At 42.8% G+C, this 22,231-nt stretch overlaps 1 protein-coding gene across 3 annotated transcripts in view; it reads left to right on the top strand.

Moving 5' to 3' along the window:
- Positions 1–19,501, top strand: part of CILK1 (ciliogenesis associated kinase 1) — a 28,669-nt gene extending 9,168 nt beyond the window's left edge. For 2 of the 3 annotated variants that reach the window (XM_035109800.2, XM_035109799.2), the window contains exons 3-14: positions 1,768–1,822; positions 2,173–2,294; positions 3,303–3,382; positions 5,233–5,365; positions 6,731–6,902; positions 7,772–7,939; positions 9,161–9,463; positions 10,684–10,871; positions 10,987–11,129; positions 12,326–12,454; positions 13,291–13,413; positions 15,356–19,501. In XM_035109800.2, the coding sequence (XP_034965691.1) occupies positions 1,768–1,822; positions 2,173–2,294; positions 3,303–3,382; positions 5,233–5,365; positions 6,731–6,902; positions 7,772–7,939; positions 9,161–9,463; positions 10,684–10,871; positions 10,987–11,129; positions 12,326–12,454; positions 13,291–13,413; positions 15,356–15,510 (1,771 nt within the window). In that variant the 3' untranslated portion in view covers positions 15,511–19,501. Of the gene's footprint in view, positions 1–1,767; positions 1,823–2,172; positions 2,295–3,302; positions 3,383–5,232; positions 5,366–6,730; positions 6,903–7,771; positions 7,940–9,160; positions 9,464–10,683; positions 10,872–10,986; positions 11,130–12,325; positions 12,455–13,290; positions 13,414–15,355 lie in introns of those variants that run through there. The other variant, XR_004692255.2, reaches the window with a different exon arrangement.
- Positions 19,502–22,231: the final 2,730 nt, after the last annotated feature.

Below are 22,231 nucleotides of genomic sequence, written 5' to 3'. Positions count from 1 at the left end.
TATGCCCCCCCCTTTGTTGTGCCTCATCCCTGTGAGCCCCCTCTCCCGTTGTTGTGCCTCATCCCTGTGAAAGGCCCATATTCTGTTTGTTTTTGCCTGTGGCCTACAGGGCAAAGGTAAGACCTACTCAGTTTTCCCTTTACCAACCTACCCCCTACTGCTTTGGCTGACTCAGGGTTCTTCCTCCCCACCCCTTGGCTATGTGTTTCCCCCCTCCCTTTGTTGTGCCTCATCCCTGTGGACCCCTCCCCCCCCTTTTGTGAAAACCCCATATTCTGTTTGTTTTTGCCTGTGGCCTACCGGGCAAATGTGAGGCCTACTCAGTTTTCCCTGTGTCACGGTCATACTCCTGACACCCTGCTGGGCAATGCTGCGGCCTACTCAGTTTTCCCTGTCCTAACCCACCCACCCCCCACTGCTTTGGCTGACTCAAGGTTCTCCCTCCCCCCCATGGCTATGTTTTTCCACCCCTTTGTTTTTGCCTGTGACCTACTGAATGGTGCGTCCTACTCAGTTTTCCCTGCTTGGCAATACTGCAGCCTATTGAAAAAGCTGGGCCTTGTTGCTGCAAAAGGACTGTTTTCAGTTGGTTGCTGTGGAATTTTGTAATGTCATCTGGCGGCGCAGCTTTGGAGGCGGCAGGGTGCAATCTGCCTTTCTATTGGATGCTGCTGGAGTTTTCAGAGCCTCTGGTGGTGGCGTCTAATTTGGGTGCCACTTTTTTGTGTGTTTAATCATTATTTTAGGCGTGAAAGATGTGGGTTTTTTGGGGAAAAAATAATGCCAGATCACTCCCTTATGGGCATGGAACGTTGTGGGCAAATTTGTTACATTACGGTTCAGCAGTTGTGGAGAAAGGCTGTGACCTCCGTGCACGCAATGCCTATATATATATATATATATATATATATATATATATATATATATATATATACCCAATAGCTTGCATCTGGTGATGGGCAATGCTGAGGAGATGGTACAGTATATTTGTATACATGTTATAGAACTGAAGTATCATATAAGAAAACACTAACACTTTAGACAAAACCTCCAGATCTCCAGAATGTGGAATGGACAGGATCATCTGATCAAACCCTTTACCCTGAAGATAAAACAGCCAAGACCTCAAGACCCTTATGCTGAAAACCTCATTATAAATTGCAGTATAAAACAATGCTTATTTAGAAAAAAAATCAACAACAACAAACTTTAAGAAATAGGGTTGTGTGTTTTTAAAAAATGCAGCAAGCTGACCTAAATCACATGCAAATAAGAATACCATGTTCTCATTTTGCGTAATTCTACTTCTGCAAGTCACGAGTGGCAAGGAGCTATGCCTCAATGATCTTACCAGAGGTTTGCATGCTGATGTTTAAACCTCTCTAAAGCCAAAAGTAGCAAAACTACAGATTAATTAATAAAACCAAAATTAAAAAAATGTGCTGGCCTAGCATATGGGTGGAGTGCCAAAGAGCTACCATTTAGACCTGTGCACAGTGGGATTTTTTTTCCCTCCCACCACCACCACCATATGTGCTTTAAAAATCCTCTTAATATTGTAAATGTGTTTCCATGTGACAGTGGCAGTGTTCAAGAAACACAAGCCCAAAGACCCTGTTGGGCATGCCAAACTAGGGCGGTTGTTGGATCCCAGCCACAAAAGAAGCACAGCTCTGAGTGTTGTAAGCTTCCATTTATTCCTTCATGGACCTAGAACATGAGTAGTATCAGATTGTGATACTGACTTCCTTACTTTGTGCTTCACAGGATGAAGAGGAAATTCTACTCCTGGGAAGAATGTATGAATCTTCGAGAAGTTAAGGTGCGCTAAACTGAAATTTGCACAGGATTCCTTCAGCTTCGGGTAGAGCTGTGGTTGAAAGTCCATGGTCAGATGCTGTCTTGGGCAGCATTGCACATTCCTCCGGGGAACTGGAGTGCCTCTCGGATGAAGAACGGATTGTGCAAATGTGCCCCACTATCAGCATTCATCTTTACAAGGCCAGAGAAACATTGGTCATATCTGACTCTAAGAGTCTGAGCACTTTTTAACAGCCAGGCGTGTAAATTTAGCAGTATCTCAATTTATGTTTCTGGGACAAGCATTCATTGTCACTTATCTTAAAGCCCTGTTTCAACAGTGTCTGTAATTGTCTTATCTTGCATTCCCAGTCCTTGAAGAAACTCAACCATGCCAATGTGGTGAAACTGAAAGAAGTTATCAGAGAAAATGATAATCTGTACTTTGTGTTTGAATACATGAAGGAGAACCTTTATCAGTTAATGAAAGAAAGGTATGTTGATTCCCCCCCCCCAAAAAAAACCCGCCATCCAGTATACCGGTAGCTTACCAAAACTTACCAAAACACCAAGCACTATAACTATGCAACCATAATTCATCGTAGCGAAATCACATCAAATACATTATAAGCATGATATTTAGGTTTTTGAACTGAGATTGCTCAGCTCCCACTCTCTTATCTTGGAGGTCCTTGATTGGCAACTTCTGATAAGTAGGCCATGATCCAGTGACAATGCCCAGAAGGACCAAGGATGGGGGACAGGAAACGCTGCCTGAATAATCCTGGCACCACATGTATAGCATGTAATTTTTTTCTGGTACTCTTAGACTTGAGTGGTTTTATTGTGAAAATCTTTTATAAGATGCTTCTAAGAGCCTCTTGGTGCTATGAAGTAGAATTTTGAGCAGAGCAATTCAAAAGTGGGGAGGAACAGGAGGACGAATCAAAGGCAGACAAGGTGCCAGAGCTGATTAAAGGCTGAAGGCAATGATGGGTCACTTTTCCTTTTCTGGTTCCCCATCAGCATTGCAATTTACAGCAACAAAAATCCCTTCCCATTGCTATCAATGGGAGAGAAAATAAATATGCTAGTTCCAGGTGGGGTGTACTTTTCTCCTCAAACCGGGATTGTGTTAGAGGAATGGGAAGCCATTAGATCCAGTGGAGCCCACCCATATCCACTCCTGGCATACTCTTTTTTGCCTTCTCTGCCATTGCAGCAGTGGTGGCAGAGGAGGAACCACAGATCCTTCCATGGGTGCAATGAGGATGCCTCCTTCTTGGGCACAACACCTCTGCCTGCAGATTTCCTGCTCTGTGCACTATCCTGTGGCACCCAGAATGTCCTCCTCCAGTAAGGGATATATAAAAGCATGCTTATTACTGCTTGTATGACACTATCTATTCTAGCCTTCAACTATATATCCAGTAGATAAAGAAGTACAGCTAAGAAATCCTGCATGTGAACATAAATCCCCCTCCTCTACTTTTACCTTACAGGAACAAATTATTTCCCGAATCTACTGTCAGGAATATTATGTATCAGATTCTTCAAGGGCTTGCATTCATACATAAACATGGTAAGGCCAAATTGGATGAGTATCTGTGACTGTATTGATGGCGTGGTAGGAAGTGATATTAACAAATACTTAAGAAATATTTGAGCAGGCACTAAAGGTTTTTTGTTTGTGTTCAGGAAGGTAAACATGACTTGTTGAGAGTGGTATGAGTGAGGCTGAAAACACACTCTTCTCCAGTGTGCTCCACAAAGGCTAATGTTCATTAAACAAAATATATTTATTGTAGAATTATAGCATTTAATGCAATTCCTAATTGAGGCTGCAGCTGGAAGCACCCTTACTGTTGGGGTGTAGCCCCCAGTGAAGTCAACAGGACTTGCCTTTGGGTAAACATGCAACAAGTCTGAGCTGCACAAAATGTATCTGTAAAGCCTGGTTATTTGAATGAACAGTTCTATTGTTAAACTGACCTCCTACCCCTGTTAGAGGATTATGGGTTGATCATGGGATGTCATCCCAGGCAGGAGCTGCTGGGTCCAAGGAAAGCTGCCAAGACTGTTTTGCTGGAAAAGAAGATAGAAAGTTGTGTGGCCAGATGCCGCTTCTGAAGCCAATGCAGACCACAGTAGTTCTGTGCAGTTCTGGCAGTAATAATACTGACCTTGTATTGCATCTTGTTGTTCAGTCGCTTTGAGACCTTTGTTTGTATAAAGTGATAAACAAATGCAATAAATAATAGTACTGTTAGTAATAATACAGTTGCATGGTTTACTGATACAGTATGTTTGAAATGTCTTGAACATTTGCACAATAGTAATGCTAGGTGTGATTATCATTGTTTTCTTCATGTTTAGTGAGTGTGAGAGAGAAATTCTTACCTTTCACCCTTTTTTTAAAGAAAGAAAAGATATTTTACCTGCTCAGATATTCACCTCAAAATATAAAGCAGTATTAGAGGAGAACATTTTGTGGTTCAAAATAGCTCAATTTACTCTCTTGGCACCTTCTCTTAATAAAGTGTTATAATGGCAGCAATGAAAGGAGATGGGGTCAGATATTATGTAACCAGAGTGAGAGCTTGTTATTTCCTGAATAAGCTCATTCCTTGTAACTTCCAAAGCACTGCAGTTTCTGAAACATGAAACAGTTTCATAAAGTGAAAAAGAAGTGGATGATTTGATAGAACAGCTTTGTATAATTAATTGCTGCTGTGTTAACTAGATTGTAAAGCAATTCAAGTGTGCCTTGATAGCTCTTTTTGGACTGTGCCACTTGGTTTGACCCTTTCCGGTGGCATGGAAGAGTTTTTAATGTTTGATTAATGAATTTCTAGCAGGGGGTCTTTTGAGCAGGGACCTGACCGCGGATTCTGTTTGCTGTGCCAGGAATCAGCCCTGGGAGATTAAGTAATAATAAAATAAAGAACCTCATGGCATATACAGAGTACACTGAGTCACCTTTGCCAGGTGCCACATTTTGGGGTTAGGAAACAGACCAAACACGCCTGAGCGGTAGCACCCCTCTCTCAAAATTAACCACTGATTATTAGGGTTTCTAGATCTTTATTTCCCCCACCTCGGCTCCAACATTCTATGCTTTAACTGCTTTTGCTCTGTGGACATGAGCAAATTATAGCATTTGAGTGATTCCCCAACTTTAAGCCTCTCAATTTCAATGGGTTTGCTCTGTGTATGACTAACATTGACTATCACCCTTTATCTCCATGCCATAAAAAGCTTCCATCTACAGTACTGGTTTTCTTCCACTATTTGAAGAGGAGTGGGAAAGCCAGATTTTTTTTTTCCGGTCAGTCGACAAGCCTGCTGGTAACTAACCACACAAACATGCACAATGAAATGAAAATGTGGGCGGCAGAACAGACTGACTAATGTTTGTTTTCACAACTACAGGGTTTTTCCATAGGGACCTGAAACCTGAAAACCTCCTTTGCATGGGACCGGAACTTGTGAAAATCGCAGACTTTGGCCTTGCACGGGAAATCAGATCCAGACCTCCCTACACAGATTACGTATCCACAAGATGGTAAGCACTTGAGCTTATATGCTTTGAGCTGTGTTCACGTTACTCATGCTCAGAGTAGATCAAATGAAATTAATGAACATTACTCATTTAAGTCCATTAATGTCAATGGGTCTACACTGAGTAGGCTATGGCTCTGTATGTGGAGTTAAAGATTACTTCTATTCCTACTATGATTTTGATTTTGGGAATACAGTAATTAAGAGCCGTCTGACACTAACAACTTTCCAGTGCCAGGTTAAGACTTTTCTCTTTAGCCAGGCATTTGATGGAATTTGAGTTCAATGCTTTATGTTACTGCCAATGTGGATTACTGATAAATTCACCCACACGCCTGGAAGTTGGTATTTCATGTTTTAAGTTACTGGTTTTATTGCTCACATTTTGATGGCGGTGGTTTCTAACAATTTTGGACACTTTAAAACTTGATTGTAAGTTTTCATGTTGGTGACATACTTTTTAGACGTGCATCAATTCTCAACAGTAATTCAGTTATACTAGCAAGACGGAGGTTAAACTAACCCCTTTCCAGCCCTGGGAGGGGCAAGGTAAAAGGTAGGTAAAGGACCCCTGGACAGTTCAGTCAAAGGTGACTATGGGGTGCAGCGCTCATCTTGCTTTTAAGGCCGAGGGAGCCGGCGTTTGTCCATAGAAAGCTTTCCAGGTCATGTGGCCAGCATAACTAAACCGCTTCTGGTGCAACGGAACACCGTGTCGGAAGCCAGAGTGCACAGAAACGCCGTTTACTTTCCCGCCACAGCAATACCTATTTATCTACTTGCACTGGTATGTTTTCAAACTGCTAGGTTCACCGGAGCTGGGACAGAGCAACGGGAGCTCAGCCTGTCATGCAGATTCAAGCTGCCGACCTTCCAATCGGCAAGCCCAAGAGGCTATGGGGTCTTAGATCACAGCACCACCCGTATGCGACACACCTACACATTGCTGCCAGTACACTAGTGTGTCACAACACACAGTTTGGAAAGCTCTATCCCAGAGAATGTCCTGTGTTAGGTGATTTACAAAAAAAATAACAATTGCTCGGCACCTCACCACTTTGATTATAGTTTAGAATTTCAAGGGTTAATTATCCCTGCAAGACAGAGGATATATTGGGGAAGATCTAAGCCCTAGACAGGACAAGCAACCCTTGAATAAAATTGCTTCAGCTTCTTACCTTGAGCAGTGCTCAGGGAGGGAGGTTGGGTTGGGAAGTATTTTAGAGGGCTCTTGTTTCCATGCTGGCAGAGAGAAAGGGACCTTTTGCAATTGCTGTCCAGTGCAAATGTACTAGTCTGGTGTAAGGTTCTGCTTGGCATATTTTGTAAACGAACCCCACTGTGTTTCCCCCTCGCTTTTGGCTTTCAGGTACAGAGCTCCTGAAGTGCTTTTGAGATCCACTAACTATAGTTCTCCCATTGATATCTGGGCTGTTGGTTGTATCATGGCAGAGGTTTACACACTCCGGCCGCTCTTCCCAGGAGCTAGTGAAATTGATACTATTTTCAAGATTTGCCAAGTGCTGGGGACGCCAAAAAAGGTAACTGTGAGCCTGTATTCAGTGTGCATGAAGGAGTATAACTCTGAATATGTTCTGTTCTCTCCTCCCCGCTACTACTCTACTTCTTTTCTGCTATTGACACTGGATAGCTGATTGCTAAGATGTCTCCAGCTTTATACAGTCTCGATAGAGAAAATAGCAACTTGTACTAAAAAGGAGACATTGTATGGGATGGTGGGGAGCAAAGGGAAGAAAAAATTGCTGCCTTGGAATTAATTCCAGTGGAATTCAGCATGCGTGAGAGGAAGCTGTGACCGCTCAAACTTTAGGAGAGCATTCTGCAAAAGCTTAGAGTCATTCTTTATTGTTAAGTTGCTGTCCATAAGAATTCTATGCCAGGGACCAGCTGACATTATTACTGTGCCTTGGTGCTGCGAAAGAGAACACACATTGCTTAAACGGTGTACAAGCATATACTGTACTGCATATTGATATGAGAAAGAAAGATACAATAAAGGTACAATGAATACAGTAGAATAACAGAAACAAAATGCCTGACAATGGTCTACCTATTGAGTGGCCTGGCCAAAATATGGTGATGATCAGCTAACCTAGGACTGCCTGTCTTTGCCTTCACTTCACCCTTCAGCTATCTAGTTATGAGTTAGGACTCCCTGGTCTTATCATGTGCTCTTGATTCTCTGGGATCACTTCAGCCTCTTACCTACCCCTTGAATTGTGTGAGCTGATCCGCTTGCTTCAGTTATCCCAGGATCAGTTCACTAGTCAGCCAGACCTTTATGCAATGTTGGGAATGTTGCTTATGAAGGCATGAGGGTGGCATCTTGGGCAAGGCTGCACCAGCTACACGTTCATGTCCTGACCAGGCATGCTTCCGTCCTTTTCAGAATGACTGGCCCGAAGGCTACCAGCTTGCCGGCACTATGAATTTCCGCTGGCCTCAGTGCGTCCCAAACAACCTGAAGACCCTCATCCCTAACGCAAGCAGCGAGTCAATACAGCTCATGAGAGACATGTTGCAGTGGGACCCCAAAAAGCGGCCAACGGCAAGCCAGGTTTGCTCTTCTTTCATGGATCTGTCTTTACAACTCTCTGCCTTGCTGACAGCTCACTCTCTCAGAGGAACAGAGGAACTTCCAAAGGTTATAAGGAGGAGTGGGTTCAAAACATGTGTTGCAGACTGTTGGTTCTGACCACTGTTTCCCATCACCAGCCCCAACTCAGTGGAATATTTTTCTGATTCAGGGAAGTCTCAAGTCTCTTCATCCACTGCTGACACATCTCTGCTTTTCTCTTATTTCTTATTGCGGTTTCTATCTCTATACCTCGCTTTGTTTCTTCTATGCATTCCCATCCTTGCTAATCAGAAAAGGAGCACAGGGAATTGGATTTGTATTCACATCAGGACCTCTTAAAAACTGCAGCAGGGTGGACAGCTTTATCTGATCCTTTATTCGTTTTCAGTGGAAATAAAGCAGTGAGAACAAAACTCACACTTTGAGAATAAAGGCTGCCTGGCCCTAATTGATTAACATGCACTACTAATTGGTTTAATCAAAGGGCCCCAATAAAGTGAGATAAGTTGTCTATTATGTTTATGATTTCTTACCTGCCCTTCACCATAAGGTCCCAGGGCAGGTTACAGCAATTTAAAAAACTGTGTTAAAAATAAATTGCAGTCAATAAATTGCACAGCATGTATCCTGAAAATATATACAGTATCTCAGATGTCAAATGCCATGGTAAAAAGGTAGCCCAACAGATGAGTTATGCCAGAGAGAAGTCTCTGGGCATACAGCCTGTGTGGGAAGGGTTGTGTACAACACCATTAAAAAAAATTAAATTAAAATTTTCACCCAGACATCCCAGATTTTGCCTATGATTTGTAAATTGTGCAGATTAAACACATTATGCAAACTGCAAAATTGTTTGTGGCATGGATGAGTTGCTTTTCATTTTTGCATAATTCTGGTTTTGTTGTGGAGGGGGAGAAGGAGGGTTGCAGAATATGGAAGACCCACCCGTTTGGCTTTTAAGATTTCAACAGGCATATATTTGTAGCATTAAGAAACTTACTTATATATATATATATATATATATATAAAACGAAAGCAGCAACTACTAGAAAGTTGAATTTTGCATGTGCTATCATATTTTGGCTTTTCCCTGCCCTTGAGTGGTATTGTGGCATGCACAGAACCCTAGATATTGGGACTGAGAAACTGGCTGTTGCTTGACTCCCTGGGTTAAAAAAAATTCTCTCCCTTGACTTTTAGGCTCTTCGATATCCTTACTTCCAGGTTGGCCAATTACTGGGCACCTCTCGCTCTACTCAGGAGCTGGGAAAGCAACAGAGAGACCTTCCTGATAAAGCACAAGTCCACATGAAACCCATTCCACCAGCACAGCCTCCTCCTAAAGCACAAGTTCGCCTTTCCTTCAGACCATTCCAGCAGAACCAGTCCTCCCACTCCCTGATATACCCTTACAAAACAGACACCACCGTGAGTGACCATTTAAGAGAAGACAAGCCTAGCCAGGTGGCTTTGCCAGAAATTCACAATAAGATTCCTCAGCAGGTAAGGCACAGTCTTGGATGAGATTTTTGCCCTTCTAAAATGTGGACATTATCTCACTCTTGTATTTTAAATAGGATTGGCTGTGTGGTTTTAAGGGCAAATGCAAAAAAGAATTCTACTTTTCTTTTTTGTTTCTGGATGCTAGGAGCTTGTTTCTGTTGAGCTGATATTTCCACAGTTGCTCTCAATACAGAGGCTACATGAATGCAGCATCTATTTTGCATTAGTCTTGGGAACTCTTGACTTGGTCTCCAGTGAATTGTTCCTTAGTGTAGAGCAGGCAGGCGGGACAGACCTTGGCTCCAGTGATACATGGGGAATAGTTATTGAAAGATAGGAAGGAGTCAAAGTTCTACTCATTTGAACATCTGGGTACGGATGGTTATACATGACCTTCTTGGGGAGGAGGTATGATACAACCATCAAGTGAAGTTGGAGGTCTCCCCATTTGGATGACGCATGCAGACTCAGCTTCTCAAGATACATGCTACACCTTGCTCTGAGCGGGCAGTTATGTCTCTCCTGCCCATGGTGAGGCAGTAAGAGCATACCTTCCCTCTGCCTGCCCTGTCTGTTTCCAAGCCTACTTGGGCGTCCAAGGAGGGCCATGACATTTGGAAAGGGCATCACACCACTCAGGCATATTGGAGTTTATGCCCATATGAAAGCGTGGCTATCCCTGGATGTCCAAAGAACTGAGTGTATACGTAGCCAGGGAGGGAAGACCCAGTGTCACTTACCCACCATGTGTGAGACAGCGTCTTCTGAACTAAGCCATTCATATAATGGAAGCATTGGTAGGACTGTATTTGCTTCCTCCTCAAACCCAACATGAACCTCCTGGGCCCCATCCTTCCCTGCCTCTTTTCTGTAAGCTGCTTCTGCATAAACACTTTTCTATTTTTCCTTTCAATTCTCTCCCCTCAACCTCTGCTTTAGTCCTATTAATGTTTGTTTGTAATTCAAGTTGCTTAGCTGCCGTGTATGTTTGTGAGACAACCATCTCTTAAATTTAAATTCATTTGGAGTAATTTTGCTTGACCACATGTTGGAGTAAGTACACACAAATTGTGAAATTTTGGCAGTAAAATCACAGCCCTGTTGCCAAAGGCCCATTCTCTGCCCATTGGAAGCACTTCCAATATTTATTTTGCTTATACCGCAGTTCTGATCTTCACATGCTTTTCTTCTGTTTTCTTATTTTCCTCCCGCAATGTCAGAAAGCAGACATTGGTACAGAGAAGACAAATGGGGAACTCAAACCAAAGAGCCGTCGTAGATGGGGACACATTCCCGGGACACTAAAAGACACTGAGGATTGGGAAGATCTGGAAGATGGAGGTGTTAACTCCTCATTTGCCAGAAAAGAACTTAAAAACAAAGGACAGAGTGATGAAGCTCTTTGTGGGCAAGTTACTGGCCTTATTTTTCTTGATTTGTCCATAAAAGTATTTCTGTACTGCTGTATCATACATACTGCTGTATCCGGCAGTATAAACATGGCTGGTTGATTTTGGTTTCAGATTTGAAAGTATCTCGGATCTCAAGCCGTCAGCCTGCTTAGGAACTGGGAACAGCGCACCTTCCTACCTTCGGCAGGACACACCAACATTGCAAGTTTCTGCAGCCAAACAACATTACTTGAAACATTCTAGGTATTTACCTGGTTAGTAAAAAATAAATATTTACTATGATGCTTCGTAAAATATGATAATCCGCTTTTGACCTGAGTGAGTAACCTCTAGTCCCAGACGTCCTGCTGATTATTAGCTGCAATCCTAACCCCACTTACAGGGACTTCAGTGGGATTTGCTTCCCAGAAGACATATTTTGTTTTTATTAAGCCATTTCCCTTAAATTGGCTACAAAATGCATTTTTGGAAACTTTCTATTCAGCAACAAAATAACTTTTTTATTACTGACTGTTGATTAGGTGTTGATCAAACTGTCTTCAGTTTATGACTGGTTGTAAAATAATGTTACATTTGTATACCAAGTTGCTCAGAGCGCGTTTTATTTGTGTTTTAGCTTCAAACAGTCCTGTGAAGTAAGCTGAACTGTGGCGTAGTGAATTGCTCAAGGCCATATATTGAATTTCATTGCCTAGCGTAGGTTTGTCCCCGAGTTTCCCATATCCAAACCCATCAAGTATTGCAGCTGGTTCTTTTCTGGTCTCTCACTAGAACATGCTCAACTTACATTCTACGTGGACAGCAACCACAATCGAATGCATGTTTAACCTAATTGTGTGGAATACCTATGAAATTAACTTACAAAAGCAAGGTATAATACAACCCCCTTGGACACTGCAAAACACTTGATCAATGGGCAACTGAGGCGAGGAACAGGAAGGCCTCTTATACTTCCTGGAGGGTGTACATGTTTGTGGGTCAGTTTGCACACAGCACTACTTGGACATGGTGGACTACAACTTCCATTAGCCCCAGAGGATGGCTAATGGTCATGGATGATGGGCGTTGTAGTCCAGCAACATTTGGAGGGCACCCTGTTGGCAGCCTACATGACTCAGTAGCTAGATATTTGTGGCATCCAGTTGCCTAAAGTGGCATTGTGATACAGAAAAGCCTTTTGCCACTCTAGTTCATCACTCCTTCAGGGGCCCCTGTTTCTTTCCTCCCTTTACAATTACAGACTTGCCTAGATTAACCGTCCTAAACATCATGACAGCCCCATAGGGGGTGTCTTCCTGTACCCCTGTTGCCTAATCTAGCACTGACATTTGCAGGTAATTATGCTAGTAGATGGGAATTACTGCATGATAGAAACAGAAGGGGAGCAAGATATGTATATAAATAAATGTATTCCTGCTGCATTTTTACAGCATCTTACTTCTTACTCTAGGAATAAGCACAAGAAATAATTTAGTCTCAAGTTCAAGCAAAGATTCCACCCCGTCCAATCCATGGCCCAGTTTTAATTTACCTGGAAAGACATCGGTGGTAGCAGGAGGGATCACCAGGCTGAACTCCAGTAAGGAAAAGAAAATTTGTCTTCTTTTTTAGACCTGTTTGCTGACTGCACTTTGTGATAGTGAACCAGTGTTTGATGTATTGACATCATTTACTGCATAAGACAGACAAAATAGGATAAAGTGGATGTGATCCTAAGTTTATTCACAGCTTTGATCCATGCACGTTTACTTGGAAGTAAGTCCCACTGAGTTGAATGACATTTCTTCCTTAATACTTCTGCATAGATTAAAGTCAATTCCTGCTGGTTTTACACTGAAGATCATGAAGTCATATACGTAAAATATCAGATTTTTTCGAAGATAAAAGTCTTTGAAAGATTGATTCAGGTACTCAGGATTCATCCCACTGCTTTCCCCTGGGGAAAGCCACTCTTTAGTGCTCAGTGAGAGCAAAGGACAATCCAGGTTTTCTCTGGATTGACATTTGCTCCGATTTAGCAGTAAGCAGTGGGTTTTCCCTGGTAAAGGAGCGGGGCAAGAGGGAAACTGCTGGGACCTGTGCCTAGAAAGTGCAGGTCAAGCAGAAAGCCACTTGGACTCTAGGCACAGGACAAGAGGAAGTGTAGACTCTGTTGCTGGTGCAGTTTCAACTCTTTCTGGTGACAGCACCATCTTATCACAGAAAAAGAAGCTGTCACATGGGGTGGGACTTTAAGGCAATAACTGGATTGAGCATTGGCTGGATTATTAACTGGATTGTTTTGTTTTTAAGGAAAATTATTGGATTGATTTTTAAAGGAAAAAAATAAAGGTTGTTTGTGGTGCATTGTGAAATTTTGTACTGGTCTACTGCATTGACCTCAATTATGTCCTCCGCTCTCTGATTTTCTTTCAGGCAACACAGGAGCGAGTGGGCTAAGGGGTGCTTACATCCCTTCGTTTCTGAAGAAAGAAGTTGGCTCTGCTGGCCAGAGGGTTCAGTTAGCGCCGATTATTGATGCATCTTCAGACCCATCTCGTAAGCTCTTTCTGTTTCTGGGGAGCACAGCAAGAATGCCACTGCACTGCAAAATGGGGGACGCTGCCTGGGCTTCAGCCTTTATCTTGTTTGTATGACTAGGGCTGCATACACACCCAACATTGAAAGTGCGCGTGCACACACACACACACACACCCCAAGAATGCCAGGAACTGAAGTTTGTGAAGGCTGCTGGGAATTGTAGCACTGTGAGGGGTAAACTACAGTTCCCAATGCTGATTTGGGGTGGTGCTTTAAATGTATGGTGTGCATACAAAGCCCAAGAGGGGCAATTGTTCAACCAGCTTTCCCACCATTGATTAAAGAGTGACGCCAGAAAGAGAGGCACGCTTTCTGGGATGCTTCCCACGTTTTGCTTTGCAGTACCCAGTCAGATACATGGAGTTGTACCCCACACTGTGTGATCAGCGAACCACTCACACACTGGGAGTTCCCCTTCCTCTCCTCTTCCTACTCCCCCCCCCCAAAAAAAAACCTGCTCCAGAAAATCCTCCAACACTCTGGAGCTGATTTTGAGAGTATACAGAAAGCTGCAGGGGAGATCAGAGGAAGGGGAAGTTCCATGGCAACCGAGGGACAGGGCCTATAGTTGCTAATATTTCAAATCTAATCTTTTTTCAGTAGTTAAAAATGGCTGATACAAAAGAGCCACTGTTTGTCCGAATACCAGCAGACTGAATTTTCTCTAGGACTACAGACCCTGTTTGTTCTGCAGTTGTATACCTCTCACACAATAATTCAGTGTCCTAAGGATTTTGGATTTATTATTATTATTATTATTATTATTATTATTATTATTATTATTATTATTATAGACCTTGTGATGGCAACAATGTTAGACTGTAACTCCCATCATCCCTGATAATTGACCATGCTGGTTAGGGCAGATGGGAGCTGAAGTCCAGTAAAATCTAGAGGGCACCATGTTGGTTACCTCTAGCACAGACAGTACTTGGGTTAAACTTTAGGATTCAATAACATAAGCAGGGAATTGAGAGCATCTCAAAGCTCTGTGTTCCTACCCACAACTAGTGGTAGCAGAAAATAAGCCACTTCAGTTAAAAAAAAAAAACACCAAAAAATACTCCTTTCTTTGGCCCTTTGACAGAACCTAGAGCAGTAGCTCAAAAACACCGTAACTTATTATTCCAGAGAGGCAACTCTTTGTCCTATTTTATTTTTTTATATGTGAAGTGAGAGAGCAGGTCTTACAGTATCTCAGTTGACTTCTTCAGAAGCATTCAACCAAGATAGTTTAAAAACATCTGCATAGAAAGTTGTGGATTGGATTCTGCATGCTAGTTAAAGTATATTATTATTATTATTATTATTATTATTATTATTATTATTATTATTATGCTTATCATATTGGTATACAGTGGTACCTTGGTTTAAGAACAGCTTAGTTTATGAACAACTTGGATTAAGAACGCTGCAAACCCGGAAGTAGGTGTTTTGGTTTGTGAACTTTGCCTTGGAAGCAGAATATGTTCCGCTTCCTGTCGAGTGTGTTCCATTTGTAAATTGAGTCCCTTGCTGCTATGGGAAAGCACGCCTTGGTTTAAGAACGCTTTGGTTTAAGAATGGACTTCCAGAATGGATTAAGTTCATAAACCAAGGTACCACTGTATTCATTCAGATTCAGAATTGGTGACAATGGTTTGGATGCAGAAAAGCTTTCCCTTAATGGAAGGTTCAAGTGGAGCCTTCTGCAATCACAATTTTTTTCTGATTCCCTGCATTCCTCACGCTACTCTGGACAGCCTCCTAACTTCTCAGAGCAAGGGAGCAGAGGAGCTCTGAATCACCCCTCTTATTTGAAATTTTCTCAGGATCCTTTGGTCAAAGTCACCAGATTCTGTATCTGAATTTAACCCCTGATCCATTTTCTCCTTTCACACTTCTTCTTTTTCCTTTGTAGAATACACTTCTCTGAAGTCTGTCAGACCTCATATTGGGAGGCCGTCATTTAACATACCTATGAAAAGCACACCAGGGCTGCTGCCCCACCCACCTCCAGTTCAACCAGTCCATGGACGAATTGACTGGTCTTCAAAATATGGCGCTCACCATTGAACTCTTGAGCTGCAGTATGCATTTCACGAACAGTGACCAATGATAAGACTGTCTCCAGCAATATTTTATACGCTGGCAGTTCTGCCGATCTTTTTTTGTATGACCAAGAAATTTCAAGACCGCCGAAGAGGGTTTATTTTTAGTTGTATGTATTTGAAAGCAAATCTTGGACCTTTTTTTCTATCATTTTTATTATGTGATTGGGGCAATTATTTTCATAGAACCAATACACATTTGTATATCAGGTTTAGTATTGTGGGTCCCTTGCTTTATTTGGCATTTTTATATGACGAACTTGTAACTTTTAAAAAGAAAACTATTTTTCCTTTTTTGGCCTTTTTTAATATAAGTGAATAAATGTAGCAGATTGAAGCAGTATTTAATATAAATAAGGTGCAGATAGACATAAGGGCATTTACCAAATACTTTATAAAGTTAAATTTTCAACCTGGTATGTTGGAAAAATAATCTGTTAAGCTTAGTATCCAGAGCCGCCTTTCAACTTCATAATTCAGCAGCCACAGTCATGTTACTGATCTCGTCTTTGCAGTAGCAAAACATAAAAACAAGTGGGGCATGAACTCCTTGTTCTTCATGTGACTGAGAATTGTTAGGGCTAGTTGATCAGCAAGAATAGTAAAGCTTTTCCTTCAGGCTGCAGATAAGAGTTTTGTATGTTCTGAACAAACTTGAAAAAACAAATCCTTGCATGTAAAACATGAATTTGGCAGAGGAAAAGATCCAGCCTATTTTTTCAGTGTTCATGCTGGTTTATTTGTTCCCTACATACAGCTCATATTGGTTTGGTCCAGGATAAGCTTCTCTCTGCTGACTATGTAAACTGGAAAAGGGAAAGACGTGTGACAGCAGGAAATTGACTTGACCACATGCTTCTTCATTCTAGCCTCTTTCCACAATGGAAACTAAACCATCTACAGATGGAATCATCCTGCAGTGGGGAGCAATATGGGTTGCAAGAGTAGCAAGGCCCTTGGATAATATTTAAAGCAATATTAAGTATGACAAAGCTGGTTTGTAGAGTAATATAAATGGAGTATTAAGATAAACACCAGCAGCAAAGTTAAAATATTTTTTTAATATTCCGCACAGCCTACATTTCATTTTTATGGCTTGCCTTTTTGCAAACACAGCTCAGCAACTTTTGTTACAGGGTTGACAAAATTTATCCTTCATATAATTTGAGGTTTACATTAAGAAATGATTTGACATGCATATTTATATACTGTAATTTTAGGATCGAGTTCCAGCCTTTCTAGAATGGCCAGATTTTAGCAGATGTCAGTAAGCCAGAATTTTAAAGATTGAAGCTATACAGCAGAACATAGTATAGAAAATGGCAGATTCAAACGTATGCATTGGTTTTTTAAAATGAAAACAAAGAGTTGAAAAAGTTTTAAGGAGACTGCCTTGCCTGGCAAGTGTTCAGCTGAAATGATATATCATTTTTAAATTGAGGTGGGAGGAATGGGGATTAAGATCTCAGCTCACAGAAAAGGCTCAAGTCAAGACGGCCTTTTTCTCAGGGAGAAATAATTAACCAAAGCCAGTAGCTGGGTGTTTCTGTCTAGGCAGTTTTTGAGTATAGAATGAGCATCTTTTCTACGTCTTTGTTTCCAATCTGTGGTAGGAATCGCGCTGTGTCTTGAGCCATATTCTGCCATTGCATCTTCTCTGTCATTCATGAGGGCAGGAGATGCAAGTAGGCATGCTAAAATTGTGTGTCAACATCTTCCCAGCATTTCCACACAGCCAGCGAAAGAGGTGGGCAGATAACAGAACTGCAGAGGGAATTTGAAAGCAGAGCTGTGGATGATTCTCTCATAGAAAGCATAGGGTGCATAGGGTAGAGTTGGCCATCACAACAGCTGGGATGGCAACAAAGGTGCTGTCAATTTTTTTAAAAAGCATAACAGCTGCATTGTTCTTTAAATGCATGGATGTGAGACCTACAGCCCTTCAGATGTGGCAGAACTCCAGTTCCCATCAACCCCTCCCAGCATGGTGGTCAGTAATGGTGTAACATGCATTCCCCAGGTTGCCTACCTCTGCTCTAACCTGTCACAGGCAACATCCCAACTCCATAACTTTTGGGAAATTAGCATCCCCCCCCCCCGAAGGTAATAGGATATGAACTCATCACTTATAACACCATTTGGGTGTTATCCCACCAACTGTTTCATTTTTCCCTATTTCCTTTGTTATTGAGGGAAAGTATGTAGTTTTGGTTTCAGCAACCATGGAAACACAAGACTAACAGCTATTTCCCTCTCTCCTGTACATGAGCTATATTTGACCAGTATTTCCTATTTGTAGTGAAGCACAAAATGGACCAAGAAGTCGTTATAATCTCTTATCACAAAGCCTACACAAAGCCTTGCTCTGTTTATTGCAGTCCTCAGTGGCTGCTATATGAGACAGATGAATTAGGAAGGAGATAAATTTGATCCATTTTTAATTCTGCAGTGACAACGTAATTTTCAAAATTCATTTATCAATGAGATAACTATAACCTGTTAAATCAGTTTACTACTGACATGGTATTTGTAAATTCTCTGTTGTGGTATTTGTATACCCCTCCAACGAAAAGCAAAATTGCCAGTATTTAATGGAGGATTATTTCATTTAGAACTTTTTTAAAAAAGGAGGACACTAGAGTTACTAATTATTAAATGGTTTAGCTTGTCTTTAATTTTGCTAATATGTTTTCCTTATTAAGCTGCAATTTTCAGCACAGTTCCTAAGGAACCAACCACACCGGCATTTACTTTTGAATAACTACTTAGGCTGTAATCCTGTTAGCTCCCTTACCTGAAAGTCCTTTTTAGTTCAGTACATGTATAGGATGTTCAGGCATGTAAAGGATTGCAATGTAAGAATCATGATTGATAATAGCCCAGAAATATTGTCTGATTGCTTAACTCTGCAGTCCTGTGCAAAATTACCTGGCAGTAAGGACCACTGAATTCAGTGGATCTTACTTCTGAGTAAGCACATATAACATTGCACTGCAAGTTTAACAGATCAGTCTGGAGTAGTTTATAGTGACACATCTGTCACTGAATTCATATGGAGTACCTCTGCTTGAAGTACCTTTTCATGAATTGTTACTCTTATAATTTGAATTGACAACATAATTCCCTGGAGAGCAATAAAATGGCCTTATTTCCACTTCTCTTTGGTTTGTCACAAAAAAATGATAAAAACCACAAGCCAAAATCTTACCCCGAGATCTGACCAAAAGCAACATCTCTGCCAAATATGCCACATTTTAAATGTTTTCCCTTAGTGATGTTTGTGATGCCTCTTCATGTTTGAACCATTTGTCTTGCATGCTGTAGAGTAACTGGTGGGTGAGAAGAGCATGAAAGACACTTTATTCTGAAGTAAGATACACTCACCTGTTCCATTTCTGTACTACAGGTTTGTTTTAAATTTTTTGCACTTAAATGAATGGGCACCTCGACCAGATTAAATTCGTTTTTCTTCAGGAGATTAAGGCTGCAATCCTAAACCCGCTTGAAGAGTAAACGTACAGTTTCCTACATTCAACACCACTACACTGGCTTATAAAGTTGTTGAGGGTTATAAAAAACGGTTATTGGTTTATATTTGTGATGATTAGTCAATAATGTATCAGTGTTGAATAGCTCCACTCTACTCACACGGTGACTCTAGCACAGTTTGTGGATCACTACAGCCAAGGAACGCTTTAGTAAAAACACGAAACATTGTGTGTCCTGTAGCCGAGGAAAAATATGTATGGAGAATAAGTACAAAGTTAAATGTGAGTCAACGGGTATAATTGGGTATTGAAAACCTAACATGTTTTCTACTTGGGGGTCTTTTGTGGGTTTTTTAAACAAATGCTTGTTTCCTTTTGTGTCATGAGAGGCTCCTTCCCGAAATAAAGTGTTTCAAAAAATCATGTTTTTGAGTAGTGCATTCACTGATATTTGGTTGTGCCCAGTGCTTTTTTTCCCCAGCTAAATGTAGCACCTCTCAATGGGTGCCATGGTCATTCAAAGAGAATGAGGGAAGTGTTCGTGGTGAGTTCTGGCAACCTCTTTTTCTAGAAAAATACCACTGGTTATCCCCTCTAGTGTTCAGTGCCTTTCCTCTTCTACCTTTACACATACTGAAACTGGTAAAAGGCACAAGTATCTAGCCAACATTCAACTCTTAATGGCACCATTGAGACTATTAAATAATAAAATAATAATCTGGATAGCGCTCAAGGGCCAGATCACCTCTCACCAGCTTTGAACATGTACCACAGTCATGTTCTACATTCAGCACGCAGCTGACATTGTATTATTATTATTATTATTTTATACCCCACCCATTTGGCTGGGTTTCCCCAGCCACTCTGTGTGGCTCCCCACAGAATATTTTAAACACGATAAAACATCCAACATTAAAAACTTCCCTAAACAGGGCTGCCTTCAGATGTATTCTAAAAGTCAGGTAGTTGTTCATTTCCTTGACATCTGATGGGAGGGCGTTCCACAGGGCAGGCATCACCATAGCTGCCAAGTTTTCCCTTTTCTCGCGAGGAAGCCTATTCAGCATAAGGGAATTTCCCTTAAAAAAAGGGAGAACTTGGCAGCTATGGGCATCACTACCGAGAAGGCCCCTCTGCCTGGTTTCCTGTAACCTCACTTCTCACAGTAAGGGAGCCACCAGAAGGCCCTTGGTGCTGGACCTCAGTGTCCCGGCTGAATGATGGGGGTGGACGCTCCTTCAGTATAAGCTCTCCTCAAGCAGTTGGGATGAATCCTCAGTAAGTAGGCTGTCAGGAACAGATCTGAAACACTCATCCCAGTGACTGAGAAGAAAATCCCTAGTCCCACCCCTAACTAAGACTTCTGTGGACTCTTCTTCCTTGGAGTTTTTTTTAAAGCAGAGATTGGATGGCTGCCTGTCGTGGGCGCTTTAGTTGAGATCCCCTGCTTTTCCAAGCGGGGTGGTGGGGGTGGTGGTTTGCACTAGATCAGGGGTTCCCAACAAAATTTTCTCGAGGACCCCTCATCGAGCCGCTATTGTGACAAGGACCCCCATTAATTCCTAATCCTAAAATTAAAAAGTGGTTTTATTTATTTTTCAGTTGTTTCCCTCTTTTCTTTATCCTTCTTGGGGGGGGGGTTGGTGTGGTGATGGCTGTGGTGGCGGCGGTGTGATGGCCGTCTGGGGGTCGGGGGGTTTCCCTCTGGAGGGGGGGAGGTTTCTACCCTTTCACCTGGGTTGAGGGTGGTGGTGGGGACCTCTCTTCCCTGTCGTCCCCTCTTCTTTTCTCCTCCTCTGGGGGTGGCTGTATTTGCGGCGGTAGTCCCCATGAGGCTCGGGTCCCCATGAGGCTCCTTGTGTGGCGCGCAGGAGCTGCGGGATCGGGGGCCTTCACTTGGGGGGCTCCTTCCCCCTCTTGGGCAGCTAGGGGTGATGGCGACTGCAGTCGCGAGGCAGGCCCCCCAGGATTGTTGCGCGGTGGGAGGTCTCGGGCCACAGAGCTCCGCTTGGCCGTCGGCCGGGCGCCCTCGGCTTCGGCCCGGCGGGCCTGCGGGGGGCCTCAGCGGCTCCTCGCTTGCTCCGCCGGACGTTTCCGACGCCCATGCGGTCGCCGCGGGGTCCGCGGCCTGGAAGGCAGTTTCGGGCCTCTAGGCCCAGGGGTTCCGCCGAGTCTCCGGCCGGGCGCACTCAGCCTCGGTCCGGTGGGGTCGCCGGGGGGCCTTCAGCGGCTCCCCGGTTGATCCACCGGGCTCGCTTGGCGCAGTTCCGCCGGTTCCGGCGGGCCAGAGGCTTGGCATCTAATAGCATCTTGAGGACCCCTCTGGCATAGCTCGCGGACCCCTGGGGGTCCCCGGACCACCTGTTGGGAACCACTGCACTAGATAACCCTCCTGGTCCCTTCCAACTCTATTAACACATTTATTTGGAAAACTACAGGCAGATCTATGCATATTGTGCTTCATAAAATGCTTGTGTTTCTCTTCCTGTTTTGAACATACAGGAATGGGGAGGGGAAAATAGGATGGTATATGCTGTGTACATTTTTAAAATCCCATTTTAAAATGTGAAAAGAATGGCAAACTGCCACATGCAGCGCCTTACTTGGATGTGTCTGGAGTCTTGGAAGCTTGACTACCCTACGTTCTCCTACAAATGGACCTTGAGCTTGTTTGGAGGTTCTAGCAGGGGAGCGCAGCTATCGTATACCCTTGACCGAAGAACGGTACACTCCTTCTATCTGGGAAGGTCGTCCTCTTCCACCGAGCGCGCAGCTTCGGGAGGGACGCACATGGAGCGGTGAGGGAGGAAGGGGACACCCGCCTAGCCAGCCAGATCAGCCGAATCAACCCTGGCGATCAATGGGGTGACAGATGTCGCAGCCAGATCGCCCTCACATCCAGAGAAGAAGGAGTCCTAATATCTATATATACCTCTCAGAAGACTGTTGCTCTCAAGTCATAGTGACTCTAGTCAGTGTGTCTCGCTATGCAAAAGTGAAATTCTTGCTCGATCGCTGAACAGAAAGAGAACATAAAAGAGCGTTCCGTAAAATCGGGTTGGCTTTACTTATTATATGATTATATTGGCCCCAAACCTCCTTCCCAGATCGCACTGAGCGACATGCAAATTAAATATCTTGCTACTGGCTGGGCCCTCTCGGCTTGTCCACGCCCTCTTGCCTGCCGTGCACAAAACG

The sequence above is a fragment of the Zootoca vivipara genome, chromosome 3, assembly GCF_963506605.1.
Source record: "Zootoca vivipara chromosome 3, rZooViv1.1, whole genome shotgun sequence".
NCBI lineage: Eukaryota > Metazoa > Chordata > Lepidosauria > Squamata > Lacertidae > Zootoca > Zootoca vivipara.
The sequence above is the reverse complement of the archived record's forward strand: the minus strand, read 5'-3'. Positions and strand labels throughout refer to the sequence as shown.